At 35.5% G+C, this 22,613-nt stretch overlaps 1 protein-coding gene across 1 annotated transcript in view; it reads left to right on the top strand.

Annotated features, from left to right (window-relative positions):
• Positions 1-5,041: 5,041 nt before the first annotated feature.
• The window catches only part of LOC121409212 (sodium/glucose cotransporter 4-like), a 48,486-nt gene continuing 30,914 nt past the window's right edge, over positions 5,042-22,613 (top strand). The window contains exon 1 of the mRNA XM_041601067.1: positions 5,042-5,316. Coding sequence (XP_041457001.1) covers positions 5,194-5,316 — 123 coding nt within the window. The 5' untranslated portion in view covers positions 5,042-5,193. The remainder of the gene's footprint in view (positions 5,317-22,613) is intronic.

Genomic DNA, 22,613 nt, shown 5'->3' with positions numbered 1-22,613 from the left:
CCATCCCAGTAACATTCAGGATGGCTATTTTATAATTTGGTGGCAATACCGTCTTACCAGTTGGACCATACAACGCAGTTCTTATTCTATTACGGAGAGTTACCGTGGTACTTTCGCATGGATATTGGAACTTAAATTTCACGTCCCCTCCTTCTTTAACTGTAATTGATGCACATCCATCTAACAGGGCCGTTGTAACAATCAGAATAAGAATGTTAATTGTAGGCCTCTCCATCGTTAATTTCTTTCCTAAAAGCTGAAATACCAATCATACAGATAAACATCGTAACATTTCAATGTGTACGCCTTGATGTGCGTGAACCTTTCAACAAAATTTTCAAACAAGAGTGAATTTAGACACAATCTGTCAACAAACATGAATTATCTTATGGAACCTATATGGGGATCAAAGTATATCTTTACCTATTACTGCATGGACTTTCTATCTAATAAAGTTTCGTTTCCTTTCTTTGTTGAATAGGCATTTTCCACTAATTTGGTGGCATATAGAAAGTGAAGTAAAATCAATTTTCAGTGTGTTGATCACTTATTTATTCCCCTTTTAAATTAATCACCTTAATCTTGGCCTATAAACCGATTGTAGCAATTACAGTTGAAACTGTTTTATACTTGATTATGAACAGCACGTCATGTAGAACGTATATCTATGAAAAATTAGTTATAGGCAAAGACGTACATACAATTTAAATAGTTTTTAAGACGGCCTATACAGCAAATTAAAGACAGGAAACTGGAGAATCTGGAAAGGCAGCAACGTTATAGATTAGTGCTTTTAGGTATTCATTTCATTAAAAGGAATTATAAGGAATATATATTTTCTTGTGCTGCAAATATGGTGTTTTGGGTTTTATATATTCCTAGAAAATAGTGGCTGATTTTCCTTCCCTAATACCTCACTGTCCTGCGATCCGTTGCGAAAGCCACGATTGGCTAAATTTTTTGTTAATACGATTGTCACGACAGATCTGATATGACCTGATACGATCTGATATGACCTGATACGATCTGATATGACCTGATACGATCTGATATGACCTGATACGATCTGATACGACCTGATACGATCTGATACGATCTGAGCACCATGTTATAAAAAGTTGCTATAATAGCAACTCTTGCTGTGGAATATCAACTTTCATCGGAAGAGCCAATCAGGAAACAGAACTCTAAATGTTGCCATGGTAGTTGACATTCCAGCAAGAGTTGCTATCATATCAACTTATTATGAAATGGGGCCCTGATATGCCGTGATACGATCTGATATGACCTGATACGATCTCTACGATTATGCCACGATTAAGATGACTGTTTTAAATCGTGGTGGGAATCTTGAAAGTGGGAACTAGGTATCAAGCATTTGATATTGCCAACTGCGATAATATCATCTCCCCCATTGAACCTGCGTGCACTGAATCAAGCCATTTGCCCGATATAACGAGCACCCTCTACGTTTCTTACAGTAGAGGGTGGCTATTTTATAAGGTCTTTGAAATCTGTGACTGATCTGTAATATGTAAAATGCAGTCCAACATGACTTTTACCTCGATGAGTTTCAGAATAAATCAGATAATTGATATTTCAATACGAGATGAAAAGGCTTACCAATCCCTGTTTTTTAAGCCCTTTTTTTCAAATATACAATTATTAACGTATCATATTTAACGTGAGTCACAATCAAAAATTCGGTGCTAGAAATTAGAAGCTCACAAATCACCAATATTAAATATAAAAAAACATTCCATAAACAAACAATTATTATGTATGACCTGAAATGCACCAAGTATACCATAATTTATGTGTCAATGTCTACGTCTGGATAATCAGGAGATATTCTTTACTGTTTGTGTTTGTGTTTTTTTTACCGAGGATACCTCGATGACTTTCAGAGTAAATAAATATTCTTTACTGTAATAAAAAGTACGATTCTGCGTCAAAGTAAGGCAGCATGGTTGCAATGAATTAATCCAGATGCAAATGATGTTCTACAGGCCTATATAATGAGTTGCAGTAAACGTCTTCATAAACTCCTTTTCAATGAAATTAACTTGAAATTTGATACTTAAAATTGTTAATTAAACAATTGTCATGTTGATTATTGAAAAGGTATTTTGGTATGCCTTACTTTCGCGCAAATCCAAATTTACTTGAAGGCAAATGCCTACTGATTTTTCAAGAGTTAAACCTATACCACGTATACTACCAGAATATGGTATAAAAAATGGGAGAAATACTCTTTCGGGCCATAAATGATAAATATGTAGTCATGAGAAATCCTTTCCTTATATTGGTGATTTGTGTGGTGTAATTTTTTTCTGACTCACACGGCATTTTGATTATTAATTGGATATTGGTTATTACTGGAATAATTTAGTTTTCTCCTGATACTAAATTAAGACCTTATACTGAGAAAATTAAAACAATTTTTAACACTTTAGAACGTTAGAAAAAAGAATGTAATGTGATAACCGTTTGAACCTGATCGATTGTTCTATTTACAGCAATTAAAAAACCTTTTTAAAGATATTATCCGTTAGTAACACAACCTACAGGGGCCACTTAGAGCAAAAATTGTTTTGTACTTGATCTGTGAATAAAGAAAGAAAACGTCAAATGTTGTAATTTAATGTATAGGGACTGCTTTCATTTCATCATCTTCTGTATTTATCAAGTTTCTTCTCATGATGTCACTGTACTGATGCTAATGTTAAATGTACCAGCAATAGATTAAAATATTATTTGAATCGAAATCCGTCCCATTCAATCAGATTTAATTAGCATTAAAATTTCGCCCCTTTTGATAAACATCTGCACCACAAACAGGGGCCGCGGAACGGTTTTCAAAGTGGGGGGGGGGGGGCTGACCATGCAAAAAATCACAATCATATGGTTATTTTACGTTTTTTGTACACGGTTTGGGAAAAAAGTTGGGGGCGGAGCCCCCCACCCCCGCTTCTGCGACTCCTGATAAATATCATGATATGATTGTGTTTCGAAAAGTATTAGAATAATTTCCAAGTTATGAATTTATTCCACCTCATAACATTTCATTTCTGTTGTATAATTTGCTACTGGAACTTTATTTGTGCTGACTGTGGTTCTACAAATCTGACTTCTATGTTTAAATTACAAAACAGATCAATTTGCATTACTTGGCCCATATCGAAAAATTGCCGACTTATATATTCAAATACATGCAGCTATTATCATGTTCTATGAATAACATACTCCCTTCGTCTTTTGATGACATGTTAAAGTTCAATAGCTCTTTTTATACTTATCCATCTCCCATACATCTAAAATATTACTTCTAAATCTTTTCGACATCATGATTCAGACATTTGAATCTTGTTCAACATTTATACTCCCTGAAAGCTACTTAAAGAACCAGCATCAATATTACATACCCCATATTACAAATTAATATACATATTGATAAATAATTATTCACATTCCATAGTTTATATACGGTATTTTACTCGACTGATATTTACAGAAACAGCATCCGCCCTTGGCATGGCACCCAACTGTTCAGTAATTGATTAGCAATGTCCTGAATTGTGTGTATGTGTGTGTGAGAGAGAGGGAGAGAGAGAGAGAGACAGACATCAATTTCAAGCTTAACCGCTTACGAAGACGATCTCCCGTGTTAATTGATTGAAAAGTTTATACTGCACATCGTATGTATATATTATAATGTATTATGACTATATTATTTATTTGTATCATGGAAATTATAAAACGCATAGTGTATCATTTGAAGTTTTGAACGCAGAAATAAAAGCAAACAAGCAAACAAAATAAACACGAAAATAAGTTACCCTTGTATGACACGTAATGATGAAGGCTTGACTACCCTAATATGTTTTCACTCTCTCTCTCTGAGCTTCAATGTGAATACTCAAAATACCTTAAAAATACTTTACCACCCTACATCTAGAATTTAATAATAATGTAGTTTGATTATATTGTTTTAAATCACTCTCTATTGTGTAACCGAAGCGTATATTTCGTGATGGAATTCCGCAATGACTCTAGTCATCTGGGTTTATCGAACTTGTTTCATAATAACTATCTAGCGTTATGAAAGAGCGCAGCGAGCGAGCGAGGAAAACCAGCATGAAGAGAAAGAAGTGTAACTTTGTCTACAAAGTGTATCATGGATCTATATTTTAATCACATCGGAAAGTGTAACTTAGTCAACAACGCCATGGCCTCGTGGACGCCTATCAATGCGTACCATAATCATTTCTTTCTTCCATTAATATTTGACAATCTCTATTGCCGTCCGAAATCACAATTTTTACCATTATTTTAACAAAACGACCGACCGCTGACAAAATGCATTTTACTCTGGTAAATATTTAAGTAAAAGATATGATATGACTAACTAGCAGTCTAAATTAATTAACATGTATTCAAATTCAACTTCGTTATAAATATGAAAAGTATACCACAAAATAACCGATACTGGGGAAGAAACACTGCGAGAGAACAAAACGAAACACTGTTGGAATGGATTTTCTGTATTCTTGTCGGCAAATTTGCGACACTCCTTTGTTAAAAAAGAGAGAAAATATGAGAGAGATCAGGGAAAATATAACACATGAAAGGAGTTTTATTAAATCAAAGTAAAAGACGCGGAGAAAAGAAAGAAGATGCAATGAACATGTTTTTTCTTCCTAAATGACCTTAGCTTTTAGTCTTTCTCCTGTTTTTCTTTCCCCATCTTTTATAACCCCCCCCCCCCTCCTTCTACAGCCGTCCTCTCTTTTCCCTTCATTTGTTGACATCGGCAAGTACGACTTGCCGAGAAGAATAAGAAACGGAAAGAGATATATTCCATGGTTTGACCATTGACCACAAATCATGAATATTCATATCCTTTCGATATGACCGAGATCAGATGAATGAATGTGGGTGTTTGGGGGTGTGTATTTCGTCGTATTTATGTGCAGTGAAGCGAGGCGCATGCCGAGAAAGCGCCACTTACCTACATGGTACGAACCCTATTTAGATCGACCGTTCGAATAAACATCACCTTGCGTCGGTTCAGTCGTAGCCTGGCGTCGCGGCGTGAAGTACACACTAAGAGCTCGCTGTTCGACGATTATCATTCTATCCTTGTTAAGACCGGTTCTTTGGAAGAAAGTGTGAAATTAATCATCAGCAACCATGAGTACGGCAGCACCTACTACTGTCAATCCTGATGACAGTAATGATATCGCCGTACTGAATTGGGTGGACATTGTCGTGATCGTCGCCTACTTCGTTTTCGTCATGTTGGTCGGCGTATGGGTAAGTTCTTGCATTGCTGGTGGTAAAATACCCCCCACACGCACACACACACCTTCTGTTATTGTTATATTTTGAGTAAATATTATCAATGTATATGCGCATCAATAGGCCTATCGGGGTTAAAGACAGACATCATCGAGATGGGCAGAACTTTGGCACTATCATGATCACCACGATGAGGACTGGACTACATGGACATGACCAAAGGTTCGAACCATGTACCAATACGCTAATTATCTCAGCTAATATCTTCATCTTTGAGATTGGTCGCAGTTTCGCGAAATCCCAGTGAAAATTTTTATAGTATCACATTTTTTATAATAATTTAATTAATTTATAGGATTTGTATAGCGCACATATCCACCTTGCTAGGTGCTCAAGGCGCTCCTATATTAGAATCAATGATAGATAAACCATCAGCCAATAGTGCAGTCATCTTTGTAGATAATTTTCGTTTCCTTTCATTTTTTCTGGGGTATATTATGATGAATAATCGTTTAATGATGGTTACTAGTCTCAATTGATGAGGGAGTCATTGTAAGTCCAGGATATATTGTTTGGCTTCAAAGAAAAGAAAACGGAGGTTATACGCATTCAAACGTTAACAATGCGATGTATGTATTTTTGAAATATGCGGGTGATGAAATATTCAAGTCGCTTAGGCCTAATAACAATTCCACCATCAGCTAAGATATTTGAATACTCATAATGGCATTCATATTCAACTTGACAATGAAACACAGTAGTCAGTACAAAGATGATTGAATAACAACCTATATGTTTAGCTATCATGATTGTATTCACACATTGAGAGAACGACGTCAGCAAATATGTAATTTCATAATTATTTGTGATTGAAATGTTAAAAAAACAAAATGTTTAGAAAACAATTACGCGAAATTTAGAATTCGTTTTTCTTTGGCTTATACACTTAAGTTTATTAAATTGTTCACTCGGTATGAAAATAACGCACAATTATCCATGCTATTATTCTGCTGTCTCTATGAACGGCAAAAAAAAAGAATTTGTGAATACCGGTCGCTCAATCTATTGAATATCTGTAAAGGAGTGCTTTAGAAGAAGAAAAAAACATAACCCTGTTTGAAACCGGTCTTGCGTGCTCAGTGAGTTTTCATTTGAATGCTGTAGCCACCAGCCGTGCTTTATATCTATTATTACACCATGTGATATATGCTGGTCTTTTGGTACAAAGTAAATGACTGCCTCCCATGGCCTTTTTCATATCTAGTAAAAATAACTGACGACGAATCGTCGTCCCAAGGAAAAATCTCCTTGGCAACACGAAGCGTCCGGATAATGTTATTTGGCGAAAGCACACATTGATAAATTGATCATGATACCGCTACTTAAAAATATATGAATTGTAAATGCTTTTGCTATGCTGATCATTTACCGGAACTGCAGAAGCATACAAGATAACACTAATAATGGAAACAATGACGTTGATAATGATGATAGTAATTCAAAGGGTTGAAAAATATTCGTAAATAAATTCACCGAGCAAAACTCTCAAAAATTCATCAAAATCTCTTTATAAATAAAGTTTGGCAATATGTTGTGAAAGCAGTTATGTACATGTCATCACGAATATTCAATAGGTGGGCTGTTGATGTCATATCCCCACTTCCCTGTTTCTTATGTTTATACATTAAATCAAATCATTATTGTATAATATTTTCATATCCCTTGTAACAAAATAATTTGCAGTAACGATTAACTGCATTATATCAGTAGTCAGACAATTTCCCATCCTTGAAGGGAATAGATTAATAAATATAATGATAAGATACAAAAGAATTTGTGGGAATATGACATCGTCAGCTTGCTCATTGCATATTCATAAAAATGATGAAGACATGCATGGAACTCTTCCGTAACAAAATTATGCAAAACTTTATGATGTCATAACTTTGTTATTCTTGTCCGATTTTGATGATATTTACCCCGGATTCTGAGTTTCCATTTATTTTACACTCCAGAGATAATTCACAAAAATAAAACAGAACATTCAATAGTAAAACACCATACAGCACATCCAAATAAAAACATTACTTAATCAGAGTGAGGGAAGAAGTAAATGTGACCTTATTCTGGAGTTCATATTAACAGAGGAATGTGCCCGATTTAAAAAAAAATTACAAAAGTCAAATCAAAAAATTATTTAGATGAATGTTGCATTTAATATTTGAATGGGAAGAGAAAACAAATTGTGAAACGAGTAGGCTGAAACATTTGAGTGTATATGCATATCATTTTACTTCTCTCTACGTGCAAGTTTTCTTTTATTGTAAATGAAATTGCCAATTGGAGCAACAATATTGGGGGAGTCCAAATTAAATATCGCATTAATTGTATGAAACGGCATAAAACAGAACAGAGCGCAAGAAATAGATGAAAGTGTAAACGAACCTGAAAAGTAATTGCGCGTAAGATTCAATTTAGATTCATTTGTGTATTTTCTTGACCTAACATTTCATTGTGGCTGCATATATTGTTTATTGGCGGATTGTAATTTGATGCATTTTTAGTTTCATAAGCATGGATAGACGGCTTCAAAGTGAAATATTCAAATGAGCTTATGGAAAGAAATAAGCAGCAACTGCAAAAACAAAAAATATTATAGCACGATGACATGTTATGCAATCAATAGTTATCCGATACCACGTAAGCCTGTTGATCATGTTGATGCATGCACAATGACCTCTGTTGTACTTTTACCCGCCTGTGCAGTAGCATCACAAAATAACGAATCATCTAACTATGACAAAAGATTCATGATATACAAGCTCAGTCAACATTATCGATTACAGAAGTCGAGACACGGTTGACTTAAATCAATAGATTTGTTTTTAATGATCAGTTCAACACAATGCTTTCTCCCATTACCATAGAATAATGATGACCTTGGTTGTTGCAGATCAATGTATAGAGGGTATAAACTCATTGTATCTGTTTTCCCTTGACCATGTTGACGCCATTGTATTGGAGTGGTGATGGATGAGGCAAATAACAGGTCATCAGCCAATTTATCCAGCCTGTGTCATTTCATTCATCACCATGCACAAGACCAAATGATTTTGATACCACTCCCTATTCATAGATGCTGTTTATTCCGTGTGCTTCGTGATCTGTTGTTGTTTTTATCGATAGGGGTGTATGAAAGGGGTATGAATCAAACATTTCAGGGGCTTGATTCTTAGATCCAGCGTCTGATTTATTAAACTTCCTCATGAACAAGAGCGAGAGAAAAATAGCGTTCAATTATTAACTGTAATGGATTTTTTAGAGTTATATCCATCTCCTAATGGAATGAATGATACCCCCAAATAATGCTCGAATATCGATATTTCTGTTGGGCAATGCCATAAAATTATCAACCTTTTTGTACGTCCGACCCCCGGTTTTCTGAAGTGTTATTTAACTTCATAAGTCATGGTCCTTTGAGAACATTACAGGCTGTCAAAAGAACAAGAAATCAAAGACAAAAAATTTCATGAAGGTCCCAAGTATATTGGGTCGGACGTACATATTTTATGGATTTGCCCTGTTACGAAATATATTGTCTCTATTTTCGGACCCCCCTCTCTCTCTCTCTCTCTCTCTTGATACTCTTCACCGGTACACTAAGTGACGGCCACCCTTTCAATTATTTTGCCCACTCTCTGACAAAGAAATATGAAAATCAATGTAAGCTTTAGAGTAAATGAATTAGTGGAAAGATAATGATTTTTTTTCTCGATCCATTATACAGTCTATATGGGTTATGGAATCTGTCATACTTAGGAAGTCATCCACACCCTCTTTATGAGAGAAGAAAAGATGAACAGTCAAGGATACGCCCCTTTGCGAACCATAGATATCTCCTTTTTGTTTGATTGTATAAATTCAACAGTGAACTTATATTCCCTGTTTGAATAATCTGTGGTTTCCGTATTTAACTATAGTGTTCAAAGAATTAATTACGTCATGCTGGTTTGTTTTCTGGATGGGGGAGCTTTAAATCGTATTCCTATTCACCACGATGTTTTATATTGCGTTGTTTCTCTATACTTTGACCTATTTTTTGTTTCCTTTTCTCTTTAGTTGATTTACCTTTTTCCTCTCATGAAATTTCCTTTATTCGCTTGTTCTTCATTATCATTATTGGATGGGAAGATACGGGTCTTCAACATCTCCCATTTGAATCCGCTCTATAATGTACGAAATAATTATTCCCCCTCATCGCCTCTCTCGCTCTCCCTGAACACACAAACACACACACACACACACACTTTTTATTTTTGTTTTCTATTATCTTCCTACTTCCCTGACTTGTATCCGGATGAGATTTTCTCTGTTGGGGGAGGGTGCGTTTTCTTTCCAATATAAGTCCATGTATCTTCTCATCATTATAAGAAGATTAGCATTGTTATCTCAATGACGATTGCATTGGTATAACAGGGAAATACCCTACAAAGTTTTAATCTGAAGACACATTTTAATTTCTGCACGTATATTGTGTGAGTAGTGTCTCAATGTACAAAATAATAAGTACTATTGTCACGTACTTGTGATTGTATTTGTTTATACTAACTACAATGATAATGATAATTAATAGAGCTTTGTGTATAGATGTAGCGTGAGAAATGTGTATAATTATAAAGTGTGATTCTTTGGCTGCATTATTGTTCTTATTTTCAGTACCTCTCCTGGGTTTTTCCCCCCATTTTAGAAATAAAGTTATCATCGACAGTGAAAGCGAAAGTAACTCAATCACCATCATTGTAGCGTGTTACATAATTTTGCAGAATTTTAGATTTTTTAGTGATCGTTTTCATTCCTATTTCCACCATGTATGTATGAGCGGTAAGCTGGTAGATACAACAAGAGTAGAGTCTTATACGGATCCGTTTCTCGTAGCTAATTTTGCGATATCAGATATTGGACTAAATTCAAATAGCACTTGGCCCACACGTACATTTACACTAGTAGCAATTATCTATCCCTGCATAATTGTAAATTCAATATTGCAGGCCCATATATTTTCTTTATTGTTTGCTTAATCACGTTCTAATTGAATTCTATCATTTGTAAAAGAAAACCAAATATGCTTCAAGAAACAGTTATGAAACTCGAATAGTATATGATCTGCTTAGAGGTTGTATAAGAATGAATTTTGTATGAATGGGCAAATATTTACTTAAATCTTATATGATGATTGAAATAGGGAATTATGCGCTGCAGCATAATCTAAACACAAATTTGCTCTTGAAATTGACCCGAGTATATCTACTTCGTTTCAGTGTATCTGTGTATGGTCCAAGGTTTAAAAACTGTGATAAAGTAGCATACTTTTCATATAGACATTCACCATGTTCACTTGCCCACTTTGCGGAATACACCAGAGGATTTGAATGTACATTATCCTCATTGTTCTTTCTGGTATAATTTACAAAATTTCCATAATATGGACATGTATTTTAATAAAAAGGTTATATAAAAATTTATCAAATACCGTCTTGTAGTCACTTGTGGAAAGAACTAATAGGATTATACGTTTATATTTCTCCGTACAGACCATATCGTCTGTGATCTTTTTACTCATATTCTTTCTTTTATGTTTTTATCTATGGAAGTTGTATTCGGAGATATGCATGCCTCTTTTGAATGCTTTTACTTGACATTTAGAGGAGAAAACAGAATTAAAGTGAAATAGTAGTGAACCAGGACATTCCGTGTATTTTATATCATTTCCTTTGAAAAAAATATATTAGAAGCTTCAGAAAATTAGAATGAATTATCTTACTTGCACTTAATAATCCAAACAAGGCATATCTTCTATCTATTATTGACGCTGTCAAGGCAACCATCTTATTTTGTTAGAATGATCTCACCAGCAACCACTGTCATTTTAACATTTTCCATGCAACTTTTAAAATACAAGTTCAGTGTATTACGGGAAAATGTCAGTCAAACAGTCAGACCATATATTTATTTATTTATTTATTTATTTATCTATTTATTTATTTATATAAAAGATTAAATTTTGATAATAACTCTTCCTAAATTCACAATTTATTTCAACAATATTAATTCATATGTTCAGGAAGAAATTAAATTTTATTTCACATCGTAATGAGGAGAAAATTTAGATAAACTTCATATTTCATGTATTTCATGCAGTAAATAATGAGTGGGTGACACTTTCGATTCCCTCATTTGCATATCGACCAGAATGTGCATCTAACTGATTTGTGAAATCAATCGAAACTTTAGTATGTCATAGCTTTCCTATTTTACATCTATCACTGATGAATATATCATATTGATGAAAGAAAAATTACCTCTTGTGACTTTCACCATCACTGTTGATGCTATTTGTAATCTATGTTGTGATTGGTAGTAGTACTATAGATGTTGGAATATTGGAAGTAATATCAGCGGTAGCAGAAAAATTAATTGCTAATTTTGCTTAATAAATATTCGCGCTTATTTTAACGTTATTTTTTCGTATCATTAGTCAAGACAAAAAGATTTAATCACTAATATTCGCACATGACCCAATGCTTCAGACCATGGACCTATGTAATAGGTCCATGTTCAGACATAGAAATACCAATTTGTTACTGCAATGACCCCCCCCCCCTCATAACGACCACACTGTAAAAACTGCGGTGTTAAAACTGACACCAATTGGTGTTAATAGAGGACCACACCCTGAGGTGTTAAAAGTACACCCTAGAGATTAAACATAACACCATAGAGTAATGTAAAACTAACACTACCAATTGAACACCGGTGTAAAATAACTGGTGTGGTTCTCTATGTACACCGGTTAACACCACAGTTTTTGCTGTACAATGTCATAGCAGGTATTTTATGCAAAGAAGAAAAGAATTGAAGTTATGAAAGAAGCCAGGGAACCGCCCATAAAATGTTGGCATCTCCTATTCTTCCACTATTTATTTCCTATACTTTCTTCAATAGGGCAAAGATTTACAAGCGGACTATGTGCCCTTTTGGTGAATTTTATTTGATCGGTAAACTTGGAAATATTGACACAGTGGGAGGCATTCTAAACACGTCTCCAAACATGTCTAGAGAAACTAATACGGGAATAAATATGAAATACAAGCTTAGAGAATATAGGAATGTAAAAGAGTGGGCGAGAAAGGAAGAAGAGAGCGGCGAGAAAAGGAGAGGGGTGGAGGAGAGGGGACGAGGGGGGGGGGGGGGTGAATGGCGAAATAAGTCGATCAACATACACTTATACCTAGAGACTTCATGGAGCATTCTATAACACATTTTGATAAGATGTACATTAACGATTATTGAGGAAATTGAGAGTATGTCATGGGATACATCTCAATAAAAATGCTAGACGCCATCTGACCACGATGAAATAGTTTGATAACATCTATGCTACATTAATAAATCTATTAATGAAATTATTCCCATTATGGTTGTTTGTTATAAGTATCAATGAAATTACAATACACAATGGAATCCAGTTTGCATCCGCCATTCGTTGCCATGCCCGGTAAGCCTCTGGCATGCTATCATTTACGACATAGAGAAGGTAGCACGCATCGAGTTTAAATCTCTAAATAATATCAAAACATAATGCAAAGGTATCTGCGTTTCATGTTTTATTTTCTACATAATACTTGATAATCATTTTGCACGATTGAGATCACTAGGTAACAATCAACCATAACCCGGGCGATGATGTGAGACCTCGTCAAACTCAAATAGTGTTGTTTACACTGAAATGTGAACAATCACTAATAAAGACCATTGCTTGCTCTTTTTTCTCGCAGTGTTGTGTAAATACACTTTCTTGGTCGGGTCATAGTTAGGATTGAATGAGATGAATAGAACTGATGATTAAAACTACAATGATTTGTTTGTAATTCAAATCTATTAATTGATATGATTATGTACAAATGTCGAGAATTTTCAAACAGTTACTTTGATAAGTAAAATCTCTGTTTCAAACAGTCACATACAAGACGTGTTGTGACCATTGCAATTCAATGTCAATGTATTTCATACAGTAAAACATATTTAATGCATGCATTCAATGAAGATATACAATACAATTGGGCAATTCCAATTCAAATTCCACCCCTATATGTATAACCTTCATGACATTTTCTGTCTCTGATTTCTTGTTCTTTTGAAAGTCTGGAATGTTCTCAAAGGACCATGAGATGGTCAGTTTATGAAGTGAAGTAAAACTTGAGAAAAATGTGGGTCGGATGTACAAAAAGGTTGATTAAATTTTATGGAATCGCCCAATTGTATTCCATGGCCAGTTATATCATAAGTTGATTTGGAGCATGTCAACATTGACCTATCTAGTCCTAGATCTAAAGCACTGCTGAAGAGCTATTCTGCCGACATCCATTTATGGACAGTTGTAAAACAAGATAAGACACACCGGGAGACACACCCATAAAACAATGCTATTAAGTTCAATTAAAGATTTTAATTGAATGGAATATAGTTCGAACGGTACATCGTCCTGTCTGTAATGGCCATGAATGCATTTAAATGGTTAGTTTACTATTATATCGTACGCATCTTCTTCCTTTAATAGTGATGCAGTGTAGGCTACATGTATCATCAGGTATTGATATACGTTGTTTTGTTTATTCCACATGTAGATAAGATGTTAATGTCATAAATGTCACGTTTTTCAATGTATGCTCAATCTACTTGAGATGTCGTAAAGTCCTACATTTGGTATGAATATTTGCAAAGAAGAATCAAAATGTGCCCCATTGTAATACATTTCATTTACACCAGAGTAGGAATAGATTATTTTACTGGTCCGTATATCAATTTCCTTTGTTTTAATGTAGGCCTATATATATATGTAACATAGATGACAAAAGAAGCGTGTCACTCGACGTTAGATCCTTGACCAACCCTTACTTTAAATGCTCAAGATAATATCTAATCCAAAATAATAACAATGACTTTTGTGAGGCGCTCATTATACTTGTTTCTAAGCTCAAAAACCCAAATACCGACATCACTCCTGGTCATGCCGGTTGCTGCATATATTGTATCATTAGGAGTTGTTCCGTTTTTTTTTCTTTTTTACTTTAATGTATCGTTACATTAAAGTTTGTTTTTGTTTAGGGTATTTTCCCATGTTTTATCAAACCCGATTGATGCCTGGTACCTTACGCCAACTTCTTCCTCGATCATGTCTATAGCATACGGATGCGGTTTTCTTAGGAAATAATCCTGACTTACTTGGTGTTGGCATGCCTTCTACATTGTATCATATAACGCCGGTCTTCTCCAAGAAGAGGAAATAATGAAATTGATATGACCATCATTCGTTATGAATGACATGAACTGTATAGTATCATATCATGTGTCTTGCTTTGCAGTGAATGGCCTCGCTAACAACCATAAATGCAAATTATTTTCTTCCCCAAAATTGCTGGTGCCGGTATTTTGCTCAGATAATTCACCAGCGTTTACTTCTTCATTTATAATTCTCAATGATCGTCCTTTTATATGATGTTCACATTCTATTGTGTCTAGATAACCCCTTTATAAGACTGATTGCTTATCGACCTGTTCATATTATTCATCATTCCATGAGGGGAATTTTATAGGTGATTTATTATGCTCCATGTAAAACAAGAGTAGCAAAGAAAAGTAGTTTGAGCTTCGATGTTGTTAACAATAATATACACAATGTATCGCGTCGCAACAGCTAAAGAAACTTAAAAAGTCGTACTCATATTTTCGCTTCTATTGGTAAATGATGTATATTTTGAGCCCTTTTCCGAATGCCCAGTACATTTGCTGAGATGACAAGGTGATATTCAGGAGATTAAGGCTTCGGTGGAGATCATAATAGGTGATTCTGGTCTGTACTTCTCAACAAAACCCTTCTAAAGAAACCATGCACATTCCACAGCAATCTGTTATGAATGGCTGGACAGACGAACGGGCCCATTCAATGGGGTTTCTTTCAAAATAAGGCCCGTTATATTAACATAACAATTGCCCCACCTCGACAACGCCCACTGTAGACGAAGGATTAGTCAACATCTTTGCACTGATTTCCTATTCTTCTCGCACTAGGTCACCTTAGATGAAACCTATGTTACTAGGTTGTTGAATTTGTTTTGGTCGTTTTGTTGCCAATCTTTGGACTTCTGTGATTCCTTTTAAACTCACCAATGTGTAGGCTTATGTTTTCTGTCTCTATCATAGAGACAGAAAACATATGTCATACACTGACAATAATAACAGTAAAGATGACAACAATGAAAAAAATGAATAAAATGGTAACAATAATTATGCCAATAATATTTGATAATTTTGAATATAATCTTCTGTTCATATTGTAGTAATATGTTTTTCTTGTGTCAAATGTCCAGTTATTTAACTCATGGAAAATGACAGTGATAATAATGTAAGATCTACAACATTAAGCTTTTCAATATACCAGGTACACGATGTTTGTTTTTGGAAGATAGTGAAAGATATTAGCATAGAACAATAACGTACAATGTCTGAAATATAATTACACGTAACACACGTAACGTCTGGCAAATCTACCAAAAGCTTTATTTAAATGGTTACTCCAGGCAGAGTAACTAATTATTTGAACAGTATACATGGTATAGGCCTAAAGCAAGACCAGGGGAGAATTTCAACATTTTTGTCGTGTCTGACAATTTTCCTCGATTATGATTGGCTGAGAGGCACCATTACCATAGTAACTGTCAGATAAAACATCTGACAAGTCCTTTTATGAAACGTTCCCCAGAAAAACAAAACACTGAAAATTTCATCAAAATCGGAAAAGGAATAACAAGCTAATGGCACTTTAAAAAATTGCATTATTTCGGCAAAACGATTCTATTTATGAATATTCAAATAAAAATCAGAATTCTAGTTAGATAAATTCCAGTCTCCAGCAAAGATTTTCAGTTTGTCAAAGTATGTTTAAGATATATTTATTGACTTCAGGAAAGTATTTTTTCCATAGCAACGAATCCTATTGCAAAATAATGAGTGGTTTCCTAGTACAGCTACCCCATTAAAAGAATGATGGGATGAGTTTGTAATAAAATTGGTGAGGCATGATGACTTATGGAGTGTAGGAGGGAGGCGTTGTCCTTCCATATTATTCAAATGTAAATAAATGTTTTTGTATTAATACAGGCAGTGTTATATAACTATCTCCGGTCGACCAGTCAATGAAATGAACTAAAGTGAAGGTCCTATTTTCGGTGTTACACGTGATTACTCAATCACGTGCCTTGATTTACTACCAGTTACTAGAAATTCGTCTGGGGTATATGATAAAGATTTCCAGGGAAATTTTATGTTAATACCATCATCAAATTAAGTTATGTAATTCAGTCAGTGTGTAACAGCGAGTGTTATAAGTTCATATTTGATTTTTTTCCCCAAAACCGCTCGCTCGCTACGCTTCCCCACGGAAAACATAAAGCCTAAATAATCAATCAGAAATCACTTCGAAAGACTTTGCTCAACTTGATTACTAAAAAACACACAAATACTTCACGCAGATAATATTATGGGGAAAATATCCGTTTGCACCAAAATGCCAATTTAAAAATGATGATAAAAGTGTTTTTTTGCTTCCCCCATCAAACGAAAATACGTTCCGCTGCCCCCGGAGAGGGGAGGGGGATGAGGGGATAGACAGATAAATAATTTTCCTCTTACTGGGATTATGCATCTCCTTTAGCATACTCATAGACATTGTCATGTGGTTGCCTTTATTATGCAAACCAATCGTATATAATTATGTAAATATGTTGCAATGTTTAGTTCTTAGTATTCATGTGTTTATTCATTTAACACCTATTGTAATCTTTATTTGGAATACTTGATTTCGCTTATTTTTTTCAAGTTCTGGCTTTTAATGAAATGATATATCCATTGAACTCGAGTTTACCACGTACTGGAATAGAATAAGTGAATCTTAAAGGTATATATTTCGGGTTAGAAATAAATTCATGGCTGAGCCTTTTGTTTCATTGTATTTATGGTTGAAAAGATTTCGGTAAAAGAGTCTGTTTATCCTGTTTTATTTAAGAATGTACATTTAGCAACCGTGATCAATGAATTGTGATTGATTCTATAATATTTTACTAAACCGTCGAAATATAAGGAGTACCAAAACCACCACGACATTTAAATTGGAATCAATATTACATGATACCCCATTACAATGGCTCTAAGAAAGTCTCACCTCATTTGCATGGGTGACAGCCCGCTAGACCGAGGGTCCGCGAGACCGAGGGTCCGCGAGACCGAGGGTCCGCGAGACCGAAGGCCCGCGAGACCGACTTTTCCCCCCCTTCATCTGTTGCCGCGGTCGAGTGGTTTAAGGCGCCTCGTTGCAGCGGCGTAACAGGTGCCTGTTATCAGAGGGGGGGGGGGGGGGCAGTGTAAAAAAAATCCCGGTAACTAAGTCCAGAATCAGTGGCTTTGCTAGGATTTCATTTTAGGCATGTTAGGGGGCGGTGATGAGCACGCGAAGTGTGAGAATTACTTAATAATGAGCGCGCGAAAGGCGATCCATATTTTAAGGGGAGTTTCCCCCCTTCCCGCGCGAAGCATGGAAGCTCTGACGTTTTCTTCGAATTGTTCCTTGTCTGCTCTCGCTCGTCTTACGTTCTCCTATACCTTTTTATTTTCTCGCTCACGTTTCCCCCCTTTTTTGGGGGGTGGCTTCTTTTGGCTACAAAGTTGTTATCAATTAATTTTTCATTTTTGTTATTCATTCATTTATTCAACTATTCATTAATAGATTCCCTTTTTTCATATCAATTAGTATTATTAGACTGGGAATAGTTTGCAAAAATGATTTTCATAATACTACGAAATCGGACACCCCATCCCCTCTCTTACTTTATCGTCTAACGAAATCATACCATAGTATACATAACTTTAACAAAGAGGACTGTTTATAAAACGTTGTCTGGTATTAGAAAAATATTCATCTATTTATTTGGAGTGTCGGTTTTAAAAATTGATTGAATAAACTAAAGTGCTGAATAAAATAAAGGAGACAAAATGAAACAAAGCAAAACAAAAATGCCGAATAATATTAACAATTTAAATGATAGTAATAATAATAATTATGATGATAAAAACAACGGTAATAATATAACTGCTACTACTACTACTACTTCTACGAATATGAATACGACTCCTACTACAACAACTACTACTACTACGACTTCTACTTCTACTACTGCTGCAGCTGCTGACATCATAACAAAAATAGTAACAACACCAATAAAAAAATGGGTTTTAGTAGAACTCCCCCAGAGGACTACTTCTCCGGAGGGCGACTCCCCCATGATAACTCCCCAATGAAAACTCCCCCGAAGGACCATTTTCCTGAGGACAGGTATTAATGTACGTTCTTTTCTTTAGAACTTTCACCTTCTTGTTCTTCTTATTATTCTGTTTAAATGAAAAAAAGCTAAGATAGGATTGCCCATAATGAAGGTTCAATGTTCCAGGTGTTTGTATATTTCCATAATATTTCCAGTTTTCTTGTTAAACATTAAATGCACAAGATCATGAAGCAGAATAAAAAACGTTAAATGAGTAGAGTTAATGATTAAGTAGTGTCAGTGAAATAAGGCATCGTTAGTTTGTACTGTAAGTAGCAGGAACATCCCCTCCCTACACCCCCCTAGAGAGACGTTTCGTGCGCGCAGTACGTGTTTCGCACGATTCGCGTGCTCACCACCGCCCCCTAAAATGAAATCCTAGCAACGCCACTGATTCTATTATTTGACCCCCCTCCCCGATAACAGGCACCTGTTACGCCGCTGCAACGAGGCGTTTTAAACCACTCGACCGCGGCAACCGATGATGGGAAAAAAGTCGGTCTCGCGGGCCTTCGGTCTCGCGGACCCTCGGTCTAGCGGACCCTCGGTCTCGCGGACCCTCGGTCTAGCGGACCCTCGGCCTCGCGGACCTTCGGTCAAGTGGTCGGACCCCTTTGCATGTATAATGTGTCTTTCCTTCACGTAACCAAACAGTATTTTATTGAGAGGGAGAAATGTAAGAAAAAGGGGTGATTGTATTCCTGATGTACTTTGAGCTCACATTGTTCCTTTGTCAAGACAAGCCCGTCTGTAGTCATTTATACACATGAATATTGGAGAAAGAATACAACAAGACACCCTTTTTTATTCATGTTATCATGTGTATATTTTTTCTTCTGTTATATGAATAAAAAAATACAGATTTTCTTACAGAAATATGAGATGAGTGTAATCGAGTTTTAGTTTTGATAAAAAGCCAATATACAATAGCCAATATATCAGTATTTCAGTAAGTGTCATGCATACTTATGTATAGGAAGAATATCAATTTGCGAGAAAAAATGAGAAAGGAAGTGGGATGTTATTTCCTCTTCAGTTCACTTCAGTTCATTTCATTTATTTATAATTCGATATAAAAATCAAACAAATTACATATATCCACATACATAGGAAGGTAATGCTTACACTTATGCATGGTATATACAAACAATAGTATTAGCATATAAATAAAGGAATCAGGGAAAAGTTTTTTAAAAAATGGCCATGTCGTCTTTGAAGATTAAATATGACGAAGACTACTCAAAATTGATTAAATATAGGGTTAAATAAATCAAATTTAAATAAATTGGCATTTATAAGAGAAAAAATTGCAACAGTTCTATTTCTCTTTACATGCACTTACTCTATTTTATGGATGATGAATTTGATCGAGGGTTATTTCAAGGGAAGGGGGTGTGGAGGGGGTCAGTTATGGAGTATCGTATGATGTGTCTTAAGTATTCATGTATAATATTATTGAAATATCTTAGACTGTGACTTGAAGATCACTGGAAGCTCTTTGGTTCCCTCTCGTACTATTTGGCGTTCTACAAATGCTTCCGTACCCCCAAAGGACGCATAAATGAATACCATCATGAAAATAATTGTAACAACTTGCGTATATACATTCGCCCGTTTACATGGTGTATATTTTCTGTCGCGAAGACATCATATCTGGGTATAGCCTACCGTTAAAACAGGGATGAAAAGACGAATGCACGGGGAATGAAATTTTGACATATTGCCATTGCGTGAGAAGGAAAGGTGACTTGATGGTTGAAAACATCACATCTAATCGTTGTTGAAGAAGCTATGTCCTGCATAGACGTAAGACGAGTACATTACCCCCCCCCCCTTTCCGCGGGTTTTTTTTTTGCCTTTCATGTACTCCCGTGCTTTCTCCTTTCTATAAATCTTCATCTTATTTTGACATTATTTTATCAAGGTCAATTTGATACTTTAACTTAATAGCCTTTCTTACTACATTTTGATATCGCGTTCCATCCCCTAAATCACTTCTCTCTACCTCTCTCCATATCTTTCTCTCTCGATCACTTTCTCTTTATTCCCATCTCGTGCTATTTCCTCAATCTTTCTCTCAATTTCCCTCTGTAACTTTCTCCTCACTGTATTAATCGTATTCTCTCTCTCTTGTTATTTATACAAGTAAATGGTCAGATGACGAGAATGTAAATTTTGAGGTTGCTTATAAGTCCATGGCTCTTCCAACTGAGCCACCGTCATAAGCTGAGAAATACTAGCCTTCTGTCCAAAACACAAGTCAGTCAAATTGGCCGTTACAGTACCGATAATATTTAATACCCTTTATCGTAAGGTGATACTACAGCGGTACTTCAGGATTTTATTTTCGCCATCGATGACGTAGTCACTGTTTTTCTAGGTTCGTCATCATTTTTTTCAAGAGCATTAACGACTAATCTAGGCCGATTACTTGTAGAAAATACCCGCCATAGTCACTGTCAGCCATGTCAACCATGATACAGAGCAGAGCTGTTGGTACTTGCTTCCTTTTTATACTTTGAAAAAGCATTGTGCGCTTTTCATCTTTGCTACAACATGGCGTGCAAAAATTGTGTGTAGGCCTACACAAGGAATTTAAATATTCGTACACTTGGCATGGAATTGGTTGATTAGAAATTGATTAAAGTCATGAAAGTAGAAGCATATTATTTCATCTTAGAGGGCTTGATGGAGATCCCGTGTGGGTCTACATAATTCTATGTATTTCTTAGCTTTGCCATTCTTTTGTTTCATCCAGGGTAAAGGTATTTTATTATGAAATATAATATACGTGAAATCAGCACTTGTGAGTGTGTGGTTGCAGGTGTGATTATACTTTTTTTCTTTTTTAATTCCCCTTAAAACCCTGTCAACACAACCTGGTTTCATCTGTGATTTGCACAAAGATATCACTCTTCTCCATATCTCTATCTTTCTTTCTTTTTTTCTCTCTCCCTCCCCCTCACTATCCCTCTTTCTTTGTTTCTTTTTTCCTTTTACTTTCTCCCTTCTCTTCCTTCTTCCCTATCTATCTGCTCAAGCATTCTCTTTCTTCCTTTAAATTTATCTGTGTCAAGTCCATTGCCCATCGTGACGTCAATGGTTTTTCAGCATGGGGCCATGCCAATATTTTCTTTATCATAGGTCATTTGCAACATGCTTACCGTTAATGCGTCCCTGAACATGCCAAATAAAACAAATTTCACCATTCTATTATAACAGGTGAGACATCCTTACCAATTTCCAAATACATGTTTGTCAATCTTTGCAAAAAAAATGCTGTATAAGAGATATTTTTCCGATAGCATTATCGTTGGGAAAAAAAATTAAAGAAAAGATTGACAGACCACTTGGCATGGCCAAAATGCTCAATATTAGATCGCACAGCACACACCGAATAAGTCATACTATATCATTTGAATTAAAAACAATGGATAATGATATTCGTGACTTAGTGTTTATTCACTCTTCTTTACTGAAACCACAGTAAACCAATTTGGAATGTAGGAGTTTCTCATTCCGTCATACACAAATATTTTCAAGAGGGCTAAAAACTGCAAGATAGGGTATGCGTACTCATGATATAGGATAACAAATCCCACTCAGAAAGCGATAGTATTACGGTACTGCCATCAAAATGCACATCCGCACTTAGCAATCGTCGTGTCTTCTGCAAATATTGTTATCACCAAGCGATAGGGGGTAGACAGGACAAGAAAATGCTTTAATCAAATCCCCGGTTGGCACTAGTCCAAATGTCTCCTCTGTTACTGTTTGTGACGTAGTTCAAGACAACGTTGAGCTTAGTACGTCCACATCTAACATAGATATATATTTATAGGAATTCCCTGCTCCTATGATGCAATTTCCTCCAGACAT

Source organism: Lytechinus variegatus, chromosome 2 (assembly GCF_018143015.1).
Source record: "Lytechinus variegatus isolate NC3 chromosome 2, Lvar_3.0, whole genome shotgun sequence".
Taxonomy (NCBI): Eukaryota; Metazoa; Echinodermata; class Echinoidea; order Temnopleuroida; family Toxopneustidae; genus Lytechinus; species Lytechinus variegatus.
Note: the sequence above shows the minus strand (reverse complement) of the source record. Positions and strands in the feature narration are given on the sequence as shown.